Source organism: Dama dama, chromosome 20, assembly GCF_033118175.1.
Source record: "Dama dama isolate Ldn47 chromosome 20, ASM3311817v1, whole genome shotgun sequence".
Classification (NCBI taxonomy): Eukaryota; Metazoa; Chordata; class Mammalia; order Artiodactyla; family Cervidae; genus Dama; species Dama dama.
The window spans coordinates 17,381,482-17,398,217 of record NC_083700.1 but is presented as its reverse complement, the minus strand read 5'-3'; the positions used below and the strand labels follow the sequence as shown (position 1 = coordinate 17,398,217).

The following is a 16,736-nucleotide window of genomic DNA, read 5'->3' as shown; positions in this document are numbered from 1 at the left end:
TATATATATTGCATCTTTATTCATTCATCTGTTGATGGACATTTAAGTTGCTCCCATGTCTTGGCTCTTGTAAACAGTGCTGCAGTGAACCTTAGGGCGCGTGTATCCTTTTGTATCATGTTTTTCTCTGGATATATGCCCAGGAGTGGGATTGCAGGGTCATATGGTAGCTCTGTGTTTAGTTTTTTAAGCCACCTCCATAGTGGCTGTACCAATATACGTTCCCATCAGCAGTGTAGGAGAGTTCCCTTTGCTCCACCCCCCTTTTTTTTTTTTTGCTCCACCCCTCTTGACTGGAGTTTTGATAGTTTAAGGAGAATTGATATCTATTATATGTTGGGTCTTCCAATCCATGAACATAAATACACAGTATGTATTTCCATTGATTCAGACCTTTTTTTAAAGATTTCTTTAATCAGATTGTATAGTTTACAGCATACAAGTTCTAATATATTTTATTAGGTTGACACAAGTATTTAATTTTTGAGTGATTATAAATGACACTGTATTTTTGGTTTCTGTCTCCTTGCTCATTGATAGTATATAGAAATACAATTTTTTTATATTATCTTATATCCTATTACTTTGGTGAATTTATTAGTGATAAGAATTTGGGTTTTTTTTTTGTAGATTTCTTGGGATTTTCTGTGTAGACAATAATGTCATTTGCAAATAAGGCCAGTTTTATTTTATTATTTTTCCTTTCTGATCTGTATGTCTTTGTTTCTTTTTCTTAGTACTGGCTAGATTCCCAGCACTCTGCTGAAGTAGAGTAGTGAGTGTGGATATCCTTGCCTTATTCTTTTAGGGTAAAAAGATTCAGTCTTTCACAATAAAGTATGATATTATCATAGGTTTTTGGATGGATATTCTTTATTAAGTTGAGGAAACTGTCCTCTATTCCTGTTTTTCTGAGTTTTCTTTTTTTAAATCATGAGTCATTGTTATATTTCTTATGATTCCTGTCACAAAGTACCAGAAACTGGGTGGCTTAGAACAACAGAAATTGATCGTCTCATAGTTCTGGAGGCTAGAGGACCAAAATTAGGGTGTCAGCAGGGCAAAGGTCCCTCTGAAACCTGTGGGGAAGTTATTCCTTGCCTCTTCCTAGCTCCTGATGATTTGCCGATAATCTTTGGTGTTCTTTGGCTTGTAGGTGTGTCATTCCAGTCTTCTGTTTTTACATGACATTCTCCTTGTGTGACTTCATATTGTCTTCCCTCTGTGTCGGGCTCCATGTTCAGATTTCCTCTTTCCATAAGGACACACTGGTGTTGGATTAGGACGCACCCTAGTGACTTTGTTTTACCTCTCTCACCTCTATAAAGGTCCTGTTTCCAAATAAGGTCACAATCTGAGTACTAGGGGTTTGGAGTTCCACATATATTTTTTGAGGGGGCAGAAATAATTCAACCTATACCAGCTGTTGAATTTTCAACATTTTCAGCATTTAACAGATGTTGAATTTTGTTGAATGATTTTTTTCTGTATTGAGGGATATGATCGTGTGATTTTTCTGGTTTAGCCTGGTTAATATGGATTACCTTGACTGATTTTTCAGATACTGAACCAGCCTTTCATTTCTGCACTAAAACTCACTTGGTCATGGTGTATAATTATTTTTACGTATTGCTAAATTCTATTTGATCATATTTTGTTACTGGTTTTTGCATCTATTTTTCATGAAGGATATTGTTCTTTTGTGGGTTTTTTTGGTGTGTCTGATACTATCTTTGGTTTTAGTATCATGGTAGTACTAGTCTGGCATGCTGCAGTCCATGGGGTTACAAAGAGTAGGACATGACAGCAACTGAACTGAACTGAATACTAGTATAAATTCATTCTATAAAATGAATCAGGAAGTGTTCCCTCCTTTTGGAAAAGACTGTATAGAACTACATTAATTGTTCTTTAAATGTTTGGTAGAATTCTCTAGTAAAACCATCTGAGCTTAGAGGTTTCCTTTTTTCTTTTATTTTTCCTTTTTGCCTGTGGGATCTTAGTTCCCCAACCAAGGATTGAACCTGTGCCCCTGGCACTGAAAGTGCCAAGTCCTAACCACTGGACTGCCAGGGAATTCCTGAGATTTTTTTTTTAAATTAAGAGTTCAATTTCTTTAATAGTAATAGGGCTCTTCAAATCGTCTATTTCAGACTGGGTGAGTTTTGATAGTTTATAGTTTTTGAGAAAGTGGTATATTTTGTATTAAGTTGTCAAACTTCATGTTTGTATTTATGTGTAGCGTTGTCCTTTATGTTCCCTTGTTATCCTTTTGATATCTGTGAGGTGTATATTGATATCCCATTTTGTTTCTGATTTTGGCAATTTGTGACTTCCTTTTCTTTTCAGTCTTACTGGATGTTCATTAATTTTGTCGATCCTTTTAAAGGATCCAGCTCTTTGTTTTATTGATTTAGCCAGAAATTTAAGGAAATACAAGTAAATGGGAAAAAAGGAGCAATTAATTCCTGGAGAAGGTTGTATAAGGATAAAAATAATCATAATACATTTTTAATATTAAAATTTTTAAATTTTCATGGTACATAACTTGATTCAGCAGCAGTTGGCATTTACATAGTCACATAATAATGAGAACACTGGAGGGTTTGAGCACAGAATGACCTAACCAGATTTAACCAATTTATACTAAAAAAATCACCTATTGAAGTATCATCGAATTATTACATAAAATGCATCCCTTTTAGGTGTACAGTTTGATGAATTTTGAGAAGTGTATGCATCTGTAACCACCGTCCCAGGCAAACATAGACCATTTCAGTTGCCCCAAAGATTCTCTTGTGCCCTTCCCCAGCTTCGTGGCCCCAGGCAATGACTGATCTGCTTTCCATCAGTTTAGATGAGATTTATCCTTTTCTAGAGTTTGGCGTAGATGGACTCGTGCCATATGCGCTTCTTTGTGTCTGGCTTCTTCCACTCAGCAGAATGTTATTGAGAATCATCCATGTGGTCACACCATCAGCAATTCTTTCTTTTATTGCTAAGTTGTATTCTCTTGTATGGATGTGCCACCGTTAGTTCATCTGTTCTCTTAGATTTAGGTTTTAAAGGGACCCTGTGGAATAGACTCCAAGGGCCTGGAAGCAGATTACCTGTCTTGGGTGGTACAGGTAAGAGATGCAAATGCCTGTTACCCCGGCCCCAGTGTCGCAGGTCAAGCACATCCCTGCCTAGGACTGCGGGTGTTCTTGGCAGGAAGGCTCATCTCCCAGATGCCTGCGGGTTTGCCTTCTCAGTTCATGTAGGCCTCTGCTCAGCGGTCACTCCCGCCCCCAGGCTTGCCCTCTTGTCCCATCTCCTTGCCTTGTGAAGCTTCTTTGCCCTTGTGGTCATTGACCTTATAGTTCTTTGTATTCTTCTTGTCTCCTGTCCCCACCAGAGTGTGAGCTTTGTGATGGCTGGGTCCAGAACGAATGCGTTGTATAAATATGTGCGGAGTGACTTGGTGTAGCTCCCCAAGATCAAGGCCTGTGTCTGTCGTCTTTGTTGCTCTGTGCCCAGCACATCGAAATGCAAGAAGTGCAAGGTGGGGAAAAAAAAAAAAAAGAAGTGCAAGGTGGTACTGGGTGACAGGAAAGCAGTTGATGGTTAAAGCTCTAAGTTTTAAATGTCCACTAGGATATGCCCTTCAGGTAGCTCCAGGTGTGGTTCCCCAGGTAGAGACAGGGCCTTAAAAGTGAGGGTCCAGGGTGACCGCAGCAGGCCAGGTGTGTGGCAGTGAGCAATCCCGGGGGGGCCACCACTATCGGAGTGTCACATGAGGTCGGTGCTCCCAGCCCCCAAAAGCCTTCTGGCCACTGACCTTTGTGTGCCCCATGACTTCTCTTCCACTGCTGGGACTTACGTGCAGGATTCTGGAGCTGGCCACATCTTGGACTGCTTGACCGGCTGGTAGCAGTGTCCCAGAACAAAGCAGACCGTTAATAGCTGTTGACTGATCGGCGCATAGAGTTACTTGTGCTCGTGGCGACAATAGAACTTAATTAAAATCGGCTGGTTTGGCAGCTCCTGAGATGCTGCCTCGATTGCTTGCAGCTTCTAGGTGGCCACTTCTGTGTTATGCACATCCTGAAATTTGAAGTTTGTTTTTGAGTGACGTGTCTGCTGTGGTGGTTGGATGATAATTGTATAGATTTTCCTCTGAAACTGAATTTCACAAACTGACCAAATAGGCTTATTATATTTATATCTCTCAGATCATTAGGGAATAATAATTAGACCCAGAATGGTTTCCAATGTTTCTGTATTAATAGTAATTTTTAGCTTGAAACCCCTGCTGATAATCGGTTCTTGAGATTGGTATATGGAATTGCCTTGCTAAGTGCTAAGTCACTTCAGTTGTATCCGACTCTGTGACCCTGTGGACCGTAACCCAGCAGGCTCCTCTGTCCATGAGGATTTCCCAGACAGGATTGCTAGAGTGGGTTGCCATTTCCTTCTCCAGAGGATCTCCCTGACCCGGGTATTGAACCTGCATCTCTTAAACATCTATCTCCTGCATTGCCAAGAAGTTCTTTACCACTGGCGCCACCTGGGGTGGGGGGTGGGGGGCGGGAAACGGAAATGGAGAAGGAAATGGCAACCCACTCCAGTATTCTTGCCTGGAGAGTCCCATGAACAGAGGAGCCTGGTGGGCTGCCGTTCACGGGCTCGCAGAGTCGAACATGACTGAGGGACAGCGCCACCTGGGAAGCCCTGTTCAGATAAAAAGGCAGCTTCTGTGCTTGGCTAGAGGAGAGTTTTTAACCCTGTCACTTTGCTGTGTCTAGGTTAACAGCAGGGGCAGAATGATTTCATGTGGAGACTTTATCTGGGCCCCCTTGGTTGACTGTGCCAGTTTGCCTTCATGGAGGGCTCCCTCTGCAGGCTCTGTAACGATCACTGTGCTGTATGAACCTGTTTAAACCCAGCAACAGGTGTGGCTACTCTCCTGTCCTACAGACGAGACGCCAAGGAACCAGGCCACAGTTAAGGAGCTTGAGCCTTCAAGTTCTCGATCCAAGATTGGAGCCCAGTCTGACTCCAGAACCTGCACTTTTAACCTCTCTGTTTGAAAATTTTATTCATTTATTGGCTGCATTGGGTCTTCGTTGCTGTACTTGGGCTTTTTTCAGTTGCGGCGAGCAGGGTCTATGCTCTAGTTATGGTCCATGGGCTTCTCATTGCAGTGGCTTCTCTTGTTGCGGAGCACAGGCTCTAGGGTGTGCGGGCTTCAGTAGTTGTGACGCATGGGCTCAGTTGCCCTGCGGCATGTGGGATCTTCCGGGACTAGGGGTTGACCCTGTGTCCCCTGCATTGGCAGCTGGACTCTTAAGCTCTGGACCATCAGGGAAGTCCCTTAACCTCTCTTCCATTTATCAAGCATCTGTTTTGTTTCATGTCCTGAACAGATGCTGGCCAAGGTAGATCCTCACATCAGGTATGATTCATGGTATTGAAGAGGAAACCAAGGTTTATATTAAGAATTTGCCCCAGTTCATTTCTCCGCCCTCCCTCCTCCTCTCTCTCTCTCTTTCCTTCTGTCTCTTTCTCTCATATATATTTACTAAGAGCTTAACATGTCTCAGACACTGTTCTGGGCCCTGAGGTTTCCTTGGCCATGAAGGTAGCTGTCAGAAGAGAGATGTGGTTCACATGAGGCTTAAATTCCAGTGGAAATACACATACAGTAAACCAGTAAAAAAGTGAATAAATAAGAAATGCCCTCCCCCCCAAAAAAAAGAGGAAAAAGAAAATGTCAGATAGTGTTACCAACCAGGGTTCTTGGCCTCCTTAATCAATAGAAATTGATTAGAGGCCAGACAAGAAAGTCAGGCAAGGCTTTACTGGGTCCCCTTCTGTACCAGGCTCTCTTGCTAGTTCCCCAGGGGGGATGAGCTGGGTCCTTATATGGGTGAGCAGGGGTGTGTCCAGGGCTCAGGCCAGAGAAGTGGCTTAGCTGGTTAGCCCATGCCTTTGTGCATGGGGCAGGTACAGCACCCTGCTTTTGCTCCCAGTCTTCAGAAGTGGCGTTGGGTTTTGGGTTTCCCATCATTTTCCGTATCTTGTTGTCCATGATTCTCCCTGACTGCACATGCATGCAGTTATTTTTAGTCCCTTAGAGTTTCCTTGTATTTTATTGGAGGAGACATTTGTCCAGGTGTGAGCACTGCAGCAAAGGGTCCCAGGTCCCAGCCTGTCTCAGTAGTAAGAAGCAAACATAGGACTAAAATGAGGTGATATGATGGAGAAGAGAGGGGTCACTGAAATGGTTCTTAGGGAGTCCTCTATGTGAGGAAGTGATGGCTGAGATCTAGATGAAATGTCAGTCAACCGTGGGAAGACCAGAAAAGAACATGCTAGACAAAGGGACTGCCTACAAATGCCTCAAGAGCGAGTGGGCAGAGGTCAGTGGAAGGAGGGTAGATCATGGTGGCCTTGGCGAGCCCATGTGGGGACTTTGGGTTTTCTCTGTAAGCACAATGGGAAGGTGCTTGGTAACAGGGGCAGAGAGAGTGGGGTGGGGGGTGGTTTGGGTGGTGAGAGGGTGAGGGGGGCCCCCCGTATCCAGTTGCTTCCAGTTTTCTCCTGATGAAGAGGCAAGTTCACAGGGTGGGTGTTGGGTGGGAGGTGTGGAGGGTTTGAAGACAGGAGGGGGTGAGGTGTCATCCATTGGAGGGAAGGAAGGAAACTCGCTAGGGGCTTCTGGAAGGATTGTGGCGTGTCCGCTGGAGAACAGTGGCCGTGTGTGTGTTTTTGGGTGGCAGGGGGCGTGGGGGAAGCAGGAACATAGCCGGGCAGGCAGATCTGTGGGTGTAACCAGGGCGGGGGATTTCCAGATCAGGGCAGTTGACAGAGGGAAGCCAGTGTGGCTGGGGGCTGCAGGTCTGTAGTCTGTTTCCACCCAGACCTGCACCAGAGTACCCATCCCTACCTCCTCCTCCTCTTTCTCGGAGAAGTGCCCACAGGGGCCTCGGGGCTAAGCAGTGCTGGGCTTCTGTGCCTGCAGGTTCTGGTGAGCGTTCCTGGCAGCATGCCCTCCCTCCCCCCTTCCTGCTCCTGAACCTCCTGTCTTTACCTGGCTCAGGATCCCCTGAGAGAATGGAGAAAGTGGGGTCGGGGGTTCCCCAAAGTCAGCTGAAGCCTGTGTCAGTCCAGGGGCTGTTGCTGCTCTCATCCGAATCTACTTGGAGAGACCCAGTATGTAATCAGTGAGATGAACACCGCCATGCCTCAGTGATGCCTTTTCTCTTTCTCCCTAGATTTCAGAGAAGGCCTCTGCTCAAGGATTTGCTGGAACCACTGGTGAGATTCCCCAGCTGCCATCTGTTCCCAGGACGTGTCTTTGCAGCTCCCGATTTACCTCTTCCAGCCTCCTTCCAGCTTTGTCCCGCATTGACCCCTCAGTGTAGAAAATATTTTTATTCCTCTAGGATGCCTTTTTTTTTTTTTTTAAGATTTTTTTTTGATGTGGACCATTTTTAAGGTCTTTGTTGAATTTGTTACAACATTGCCTCTGTTCTGTGGTTTGGTTCCTTGGCCACGAGGCATGTGGGATTCTGGCTTCCCGACCAGGGACTGAAAACGCACTCCCTGCAGTGGCGGGTGAAATCCCAGCCACTGGACCACCAGGGAGGTCCCTGGAATGCTTCGTTGATGAAAGAAGATCATCCAGCACACCCTCCCCACCCACCTGAGGGTCTAGAGGCTGAGACCGGGAAGGATGTAGCTGCACTGCCCATCTCATCCTACCTCTGGGGTCTCTTGAGGGTGAGGTGGGGGGCAGCCCTCTGAGACAGCCCTGGTGCCTCCAGGACTCCACTTTCTGCCTTCAGCTTGTCCACAGCTCACTCCTAAAGCTTCTGGTGAGCCCTGTGAGACAGAGAAACCCAAGACAAGCTTCTTTGCAGTTCCCATGGAAATGAGGTGAGCGGAGGTGTAGAGGCCACCAGCGGATGGCAATTGCAAACATCTGCTTGGTCCCTAGAGGGTGGGGGCAGCGATGGTATGGTGGTGGGGAATCAAGTTTTCAGAACTCCTGCATCAGACCCAAGCACTAAGGCCGTGACCCACCGTGACTTACAAAGTCCGTCTCCTTTTCTGTATGGCGATGGCCTGGGACTCTCCCCACCCTGGATGCCCGGAGATCAGCGTGTCCAAGGCACTTGTCTTGTCCCCACCCTGGGGAGGGCCACAGCCCTCTTGTCAAGGTGACTCTCCTGCCCAGGATCCCCAGGACGGGCGTTGGTCAGACCGCTCTGCGTTCACCCCCTTCCCTCTGTTCTCTGCTCTTCACAGAGGGTCCTTCTTGGTGCTGCTCCTAAGGGAATGTTTCCGAGACCTGGGCTGGCTGGCCACCATCCCTAGCATCGGCGGGGAGGTGGGGCTGTTGGTGACCAGTACTGTCCCTCAGACCCCCTTCTTCTGGGCCATGCACATCACCGAGGTACGGGCTTATTGGTGGTCCTCTGGGGCTTGGATCCCTCCTCGTGCGGCCCCACTGGGGTGAGCATGGTGGACATCCAGAGGGGCCGCACTATGATGCCTGGCAGCCTCACTCCCTCTCCCACCTCATACCTTGGGTTCCCTTGGGGTGGGTGGATCAGTGGTGCTGACGTGACAGGTGATACCTGCCAAGGCAGACGTGTGATGCAGGCAGGCAGCGAGGCCCGTGGCGTTTGTACCGTCCACAGACACTGCACCGAAACATGCTGGCCCTGTTCAGCGCCCTGGCCGAGGCGGAGGAGCAGCAGCCCTACCTGCATGACTCGGCGGTGCGGCGCGGGACCCGCGGTCTGGCTGAGTACCACCTGGGCAGTTACGGGCCGGCCTGGAACAGGTACGTGCCGGGCAGGGCTGTGGAGGGTCGCTTCTCCATCCTCCGGACTCCTGTGTCTTTGCTGCTGCTGCTGCTTCTCTCAAGGTCATTCCTTGTGATCACCTCTCCACCCAAGGCAGGGAGCAGCATAGGACGCTCTCTTCCCTCCCAGACCTCCCAGCCCTCTCTGTGAAGACTGCTCTGTGTGGCTCCAGGTGGGGCAAACCTCTTCTCCCTCCCTCCGGCCAGGTGCTGGGTGTTGGACCGCGTGGACTCCTGGGTGGTGGTCATGTTCGTGGATTTTGGCCGATCGGCCACCATCCCGGTGCAGTCCCTGCGCACCCTGGACAGTGATGACTTCTGGACCATCCCCCCCCTGACTCAGCCGTTCATGCTGGAGAAAGGTAAGGCACCCTCCACCCTCCTGCAGGGGACCCAGGGGATGGTAGATGCTGTGCGTTCCTCTGGGCACCTGTGCGGGAATGTCTTCTGCGTAGGGGCAGCCAAGGCCCTGAGGATGCCTTCCCTTCGGTCCCTATTCTTTTGGTCTCACCCTAGTTTTCAGCATCTGCCCCTTGCTGAGCTTTCTTGAGGATTTGGTTTTCATATCTGGTCTCTCCGAACAACAAGATCTGGAAGGGGACCTCAGGTGCTGCCTGAAGGCTGAGTTCTCTGGGTGGGGTGAGGGGAAGGCAGGGCTCCCACTCTTGCTTCTGCCGGAACTACTCAGCTTCCATCTATTTCATGTACATTGAGTTTCGCTTGAGATTTCTTCAGAGAAGGATTCTTTGTAGAAGAAAAGTGGTATTTGAAGACCAATGATAGGGGTTAGAGCAGTGGACTCAAGGTTGTTCCCTGATGTGATGTTTATTACTTTATTTTTTTAATTGAAGTGTAGTTGGTTTACAGTATTGTGTAGTTTCAGGTCTACCACAGAGTGATTTAGTTATTTGCTGTTGTTGTTCAGTCTCTATCACGTTTGACTGTTTGTGATCCCATGGGCTGCGGCGTGCCAGGTCGCCCTGTCCCATGCCGTCTCCCAGAGTTCACCCAAGTTCATGCCCATTGAGTCAGTGATGCCATCTGACCGTCTCATTCTCTGTCACCCTCTTCTCCTTTTGCCTTCAGTCTTTCCCAGCATCAGTCTTCTAATGAGTCGCCTGTTGACCAACTCAGGTGGACAAAGTATTGGAGCTTCCAGCTTCAGCATCAGTCCTTCCAATGAGTACTGAGGGTTGATTTCGCTTAGGATTGACTAGTTTGATCTCCTTGCTGTCCAGGGGACTCTCAAGAGTCTTCTCTAGACTACAGTTCAAAAGCATCAATTCTTCGGCATTCACCTTTCTTTATGGCCCAACTCTCACATCCATAGTGGAAAGACCATAGCTTTGACTCTACAGATCTTTGTTGGCAAAGTGATGTCTTTGCTTTTTAATATGCTATCTAGGTTTGTCCTTTAGTATGTTATCTAACCTTCCTTCCAAGAAGCAAAAGACTTTAATTTCATGGCTGCAGTCACCATCTGCAGCGATTTTGGAGCCCAAGACGACGAGAAAATCTGTCACTACTTCCACTTCTTTTGCTTCTATTTGCCATGAAGTGATGGGACCAGATGCCATGATCTTAGTTTTTTTAATGTTGAGTTTTAAGCCAGTGTTTTCACTCTCCTCTCTCACCCTTATCAAGAGGCTCTTTAGTTCCTCTTTGCTTTCTATCATTAGAGTGGTATCATCTGCAAATCTGAGGTGGTTGATATTTCTCCCAGCAATCTGATTCCAGCTTGTAACTCATCCAGCCCAGCGTTTCTCATGATGTACTCTGCATATAAGTTAAATAAGCAGGGTGACAGTATACAGCCTTGATGTACTCCTTTTCCTATTTTGAAACAGTCAGTTGTTCCATACAGGGCTCTAACTGTTGCTTCTTGACCTGCATACAGGTTTCTCATGAGACAGGTAAGATGGTCTGGGATTCCCGTCTCTTCAAGAATTTTGAAATTTGTTATGATTCACACAGTCAAAGGCTTTTGTGTAGTCAATGAAACTGAAGTAGATGTTTTTCCGAAAGTCCCTTGCTTTATCTGATCCAACGAATGTTGGCAGTTTGTTCTCTGGTTCCTCTGCTTTTTCTAAACCAAGCTTGTATGTCTGGAATTTCTCGATTCAAGTACTGCTGAAGCCTCTGAAGGATTTTGAACATAACTTTACTAGCATGGGAAGTGAACACAGTTGTCCAGTAGTTTGAACATTCTTGAACATCCCTTTGAAATTGGGATGAAAACTGACTTCTTCCAGTCTTGTGGCCACTGCTGGGTTTTCCAAATTTGCTGACATGTTGACTGCAGCAGCACTTTAATACCATCATCTTTTTGTATTTTAAATATCTCAGCTGGAATTCCATCACTTCTACTAACTTAATTGGCAGTAAGGCTTCCTGAAGCCCACTTAACTTCACATTCCAGGATGTCTGGCTCTAGGTGAGTGACCACACCATTGTGGTTATCTGCAATCAAGACCTTTTTTGTATAGTTCTTCTGTGTATTCAGTTTTATGTGTGTGTGTGCATATTTATGTCTATCTTTAAGTTTCTTTTCCATGAGAGGTTATTACAGGATGTTCACTGTAGTTCCCTGTGCGTGCATGCTCAGTCATTTCAGTAGTGTCTGACTTTTTGAGACCCTGTGGACTGTAGCCTGCCAGGCTTCTCTGTCCATGAGATTCTCCAGGCAAGAATACCAGAGTGGGTTGCCATGCCCTCCTCCAAGGGATCTCCCTGACCCCAGGATGAAATCCGTACCTGCCTGTGTCTGCCGCATTGCAGACGGGTTCTTTACCCACTGAGCCATCTAGGAACCCCCATAATTCCTTGTGCTATATTTTAAATCCTTGTTGTTTACCTATTTTACATATAATAGTATGCATCTGTTAATTCCATACTCCTAATTCATCCTTTCCCCACCCCATCGGTAACCATAATTTTGTTTTCTGTGTTTTTAAATCTGTTTTGTAAATAAGTTCATTTGTATTATTTTTTAGACTCCACTTTTAAATGATATCACACAATATTTGGCTTTCTCTGTCTGACTTCACTTAATATGATAATCTCTAGATCCATCCATGTTGCTGCAAATGGCATTATTTCATTCTTTTTTTGTGGTTTCTTTGTCCGTTCATCTGTTGATGGACATTTAGGTTGCTTTCATGTCTCGGCTATTATAAATACTACCGCTGTGAACATTAGGGTGCGTGTCTCTTTTATTTATTTGGCTGTGCCGGGTCTCCGTTGCGGCTTGCGGGATCTTTTCAGTTGCAGCAGTGAATTCTTAGTAGCAGCATGCAGGATCTAGTTCCCTGACCAAGGATCAAGCCTGGGCCCCTGGCATTGGGAGTGTGATGTCCTAGCCCCTGAACCCCCAGGGAAGTCTCTGGGGCACATGTATTGTTTTGAAGTGGGAGTTTTTGTTTTTTCTGAATATATGCCCAGGAGTAGGATTGCTGGATCATATGGTAACTCTGTTTTTAGTTTTTTAAGGAACTGCCATACTGTTCTCCAGTGCTTTCCAGGTGACTCTATGGTGAAGAACCCGCCTGCCAAGGCAGCAGACGCAAGTTCGATCCCTGGGTGGGGAAGACCCCCTGGAGAAGGAAATGGCAACCTACTCTAGTGTTCTTTTTTTTTTTTTACTCCAGTGTTCTTGCCTGGGAAAATCCCATGGACAGAGGAGTCTGGCAGGCTACAGTCCAAGGAGTTGCAAAAGCATCAGACAGAATCTAACAACTAAACAACAACACCACATACTATTTTCCATAGTGGCTGCACCAATTTATATTCCTACCAATAGTGCAGGAGGGTTACTTTTTCTCCACACCCTCTCCACCATTTATTATTTGTGAACTTGGTGGAGATGGCCATTCTGACTGGTGTGAGGTGATAGCTCACTGTGGTTTTGATTTGCATTTCTCTAATAATTAGCTATGTTGAGCATCTTTTCATGTACCTGTTGGCCACCTCTGTGTCTTCTTTGGAGAAATGTCTGTTCAGGTCTAATGCCCATTTTTAAAATAGCTGTATTTATTCAGTTATTCTGGCTGTGCTGAGTCTTTGTTGCTGTAAGCTTTTCTCTGGTTGCGGTAAGTGGGGGCTGTGCTATTTGCGGTGCGCATGCTTCTCATTGCGGTGGCTTCTCTTGGGGAGCACAGGCTCTAGGGCGCATGGTTTTCAGCAGTTGCAGTTCCCGGGCTCTAGAGCACTGGCTCAGTAGTTGTGCATGAGCTTAGTTGCTCTGCAGCAGGTGGGATCTTCCTGGACTGGGGATGGAAACTGTGTCTCCTGCATTGGCAGGCGGATTCTTTACCACTGAGCCACCAGGGAAGCCCCTAATGCCCATTTTTTTATTGGGTTGTTTGTTTTTTTGATGTTGAACTGTATGAACTGTTTGTATATTTCTGAAATTAACCCCTTGTTGGTTGCATCATTTGCCAATATTTTCTCCAAGTCTGTCCGTTGTCTTTTTGTTTTATGGTTTGCTGTGGAAAAGCTTTTAACTTTGATTAGGTTCCATTGGTTTATTTTTGCTTTTATTTCTCTTTCCTTGCGAGACTGATCTAAGAAAATATTGCTACGATTTTGTCAGAGCATGTTTTGTGTTCTCTTCTAGGAGTTTTACGGCGTCATGTCTACGCTTAAGTCTTTAAACCATCTCGAGTTTATTTCTGTACATGATGTGAGGGGGTTGTTACTTTAGATCTGGACACTTGTGGGGCCTCGGTTCTGCAACCTTGAAATGGAGAGGCCACTTCTTTGCTCTGGCTGTTCTCGAGACTGGGGTTTAAGTGAGATGTGAAAGGGTGAAAGAATGCTTTAAGGGGCCGAGGAGACGTGGATGTGATGAAACACACACACACCAAGATGGAAAAGCACCTTCACAAAGCGCAGAGCCAAGCCTCCCTGCTGGGCTTATGGGCTTGTACCCAGCGGTGAGGGGGCACCACCCAGAGGTCACCTTGGGTCATTGCATGAAGAGGCTCAGCCTGGGGACTAACAGGCAGACAGGGCTGGGGAGCTTCTGGAAGGCCGAAGCTGACTGCTTGGGTGCTGGAGGGTAGCCCAGAGTAAGGAGCCCCCTGCCCTCTAAGAGCAGCTCCAAGCCTGTCAGGGGCCAGAGTGTGCAGCCCAGATGGGGGGTGGCTCAGCTCTCATGTGGACTATGGTCCTGAGGCCGGGTGGGCAGGTGAACGATGTTACGGATGGGGAAAGTAAGGCTCAGAAAAATGAAAGGGACTTCTTCATGTGTCATAGTAAGAAAGCGGCCTAGGTGGGGGTAGAACTGAGGTCTACCCCTTGATGTGAGCCAGTTGCATGCATACAAACAGCCCCAGAGTATGGGAGCCGGGGGTAATGGCAGGAGCTGAGTAAGGGCAGACCAGATAAAGGTGAGTGTCTGACCAGCGCCCTGGCCTGCGTTGTCCCAGCAGGTAGGAATGCTCGCTCATCATGGTATAAAGGCTCTCTGTCTTTTAACTTCCATCTCTCCAGCCAAAACTCAGAGAGTTGAGTGAACAGTTTTCTGTCCCCAGAATTTCCATTAGGAAATGTACAATCTCAGATACCCGTAATCATTTTAACAAGTATAATGCTTCCTTTTATGTGCTCTCACTTTGCCCTCCCCCTCTCCTCCCTCTTCAGTGCTGATTATCTCACGTTATCCTGGCAGCTGGGAGTGAGCTCTGACTAGCAGAGACTTGTCCACATGAGTTGGTCTGCAGCCAGAACCCTTTCCTGCAGCCCCAGCCTCTCACTTCCCTCCCTTGCTCCTCCTGCCGGACCAAGAAATACCAAGGTTTTGTTCTTGTATTTCATTTTGCAGGTATTTTGAGTTCAAATCAGGTTATCCATCGCATCCTCAAAGGGAAAATCACCGGTGCTTTGAACTTGGAGGTAACTTCCCTGTGTCTGCTGTTCCTTCCCTCCTACCCCAGGGTCTCAGCCGCAGCCATGCCCCGGCTTCGGCCTGGATGCTGCATATTTACCTGTCATTCCTGTAGAAGAAGCAAATTGAAGCTGTCCAGGGGTTGGGTGGACTGCCTAGGGAGCGGTCCTTTCTTCCCACTCAGATTTTCTCTTTCTCTTCCAGTCACACATCCTGAAGTTTGAAGAGTTTAAGTGACGTGGCTACGATCAGCATGTTCCCTCTCCTGTCTAGATTCTGCCCACTCTGCCCTTTCACTCTTGAGGCCTTGGGGGTGACAAAGGCCACAGCGGTGCCCAGGACTGCTTGGATTCCCCCAGCTCACTTCTCAGTGTGTCGTGTGCCTTCACCGTGAACATTTGAACCAAACAGGGAAGCTTCCATGAGGTTGAAAGTCTGATGTAGCCAGTGTATTCTTTCCTGTCTTTTTTTTTGTAACCCCAGAACATGATATAAGTTGCCCTGACAGAGTCTGGAGAATGGAGGGGCCCACTGCTTAATTTTCCTGGCATTCCATTGTAGAATCAGGTAGGGAGCATCTAAACATTGATCTGTTGGCTTGGTGAATAAATGTTGGCATGCTTCACATTTGGGGTGATTGATTCTTATCTAGGCACCCCTCCCCAACCCTGCCCACTAAAACTGAAGCCACAGACTGGGAGCTGCCGTGTTCAAACAGCTGCCGGCTGTTCAAACCTTGTGTGGGACACAGATGTACACTTGGTAAGATAAGGTTTGTTTCCTTTCTCTTCGCCTTCTTGGCGAAACACTGGTTCCGGATGATGCGGCCGTTTTTTTTCCCCTTAAGCATGTAACTTCATTAGGAGCCTAACATAATGTCATAGAAAGGACTGCTAGGTTTGACAAGAAAAGTGGAAGATTTTCTTGGAGAGTTGCTGTTTATATAACTATCGCGCACAAGAGCTGGTGCTTCCCTTTACATCAGGTGAATGTGACCCCCCATTCTTTCTTTAAATAATAATTTGATTAGAGCCAAACTATTTAAATAATTTTATTTGTTCCATCCTTTGGTAGATGAGAAAAATACATTACAAAATACATTGTACAGAGGACAGCTCACAGCACACATTACTAAAAACACAACCTATAGTACATTCCAGCCAGGGCTGGTGATAAGTTCAGAAAAAAGGCAGAGGCTTTGAGAACTAGATTTCAGCTCCATGAAATGTTTCCCTGTGGGTGCCTGCCCTCTTTATCTCCACCTCAGCATAAATGAGCTCCCTGTACCAGGTCGGTGTAGTAGGGTTAGAGCAGCGTTGAGTGGTTCCGGTGAACTGTGTCCACTTGAATCAGCAAGACATGAAAATCCCTTAGTTGGGGGTGGGGGCCGGGGGGTGACCGAAGTTAAAATAGCTGTGTCAAAGCATACAGAACTCTGGCATCCTAGAGGTTTCACATGGCTGTGCTAAGTCTGAGCTAAGACACGTCCTCACTTGGCCATCCTTGGCCTCTGGTGTTTGTCACCATCCAGTCTGGTCCGTAGGCAGGTCCCAGGAGGCTGTCTCTGGCCCTGAGCAAGCTCACGGACCAGAAGGGGCAGGCAAGCACACCTGTCCTTACACAGCAGGGACAGACCCAGCACCAACAGGTCAGCTCATGGACGTGCCTCCACAGCGGTTCTGAGCCTGAGTGGGGCACACAGGTAGACAGACCAAACCCCTTAAAGCTAATCCTTTCCAGTAGGACCCACGTTATGAAAGTGCCTTAAAAGAATTCAGTCTCCAAACCGAACAACTTACTTCGGAGCTCTGCCTGGTTTCTCTGTTAAGAATAAATGAAGAGACAGGAGGAGCAGCAACGGAGCTTCCAACCGTTGCCCTTCAGTGCCACTTCCTGGGAGCGGGGACCAGTGAACACGAATGGTAGCTACGTAGCCTGTTGCTGAGATCAGAAGGACCACATACATGCCTGAGACTGTGGCCCCATCCCTAT

At 47.0% G+C, this 16,736-nt stretch overlaps 1 protein-coding gene across 1 annotated transcript in view; it reads left to right on the top strand.

Moving 5' to 3' along the window:
• Window positions 1-15,358, top strand: part of TDRD10 (tudor domain containing 10) — a 51,188-nt gene extending 35,830 nt beyond the window's left edge. Inside the window, exons 7-13 of the mRNA XM_061119867.1 lie at window positions 7,260-7,302; window positions 7,833-7,923; window positions 8,296-8,443; window positions 8,691-8,836; window positions 9,065-9,219; window positions 14,682-14,752; window positions 14,949-15,358. Coding sequence (XP_060975850.1) covers window positions 7,260-7,302; window positions 7,833-7,923; window positions 8,296-8,443; window positions 8,691-8,836; window positions 9,065-9,219; window positions 14,682-14,752; window positions 14,949-14,981 — 687 coding nt within the window. The 3' untranslated portion in view covers window positions 14,982-15,358. The remainder of the gene's footprint in view (window positions 1-7,259; window positions 7,303-7,832; window positions 7,924-8,295; window positions 8,444-8,690; window positions 8,837-9,064; window positions 9,220-14,681; window positions 14,753-14,948) is intronic.
• The last annotated feature ends 1,378 nt before the right edge of the window (window positions 15,359-16,736 follow it).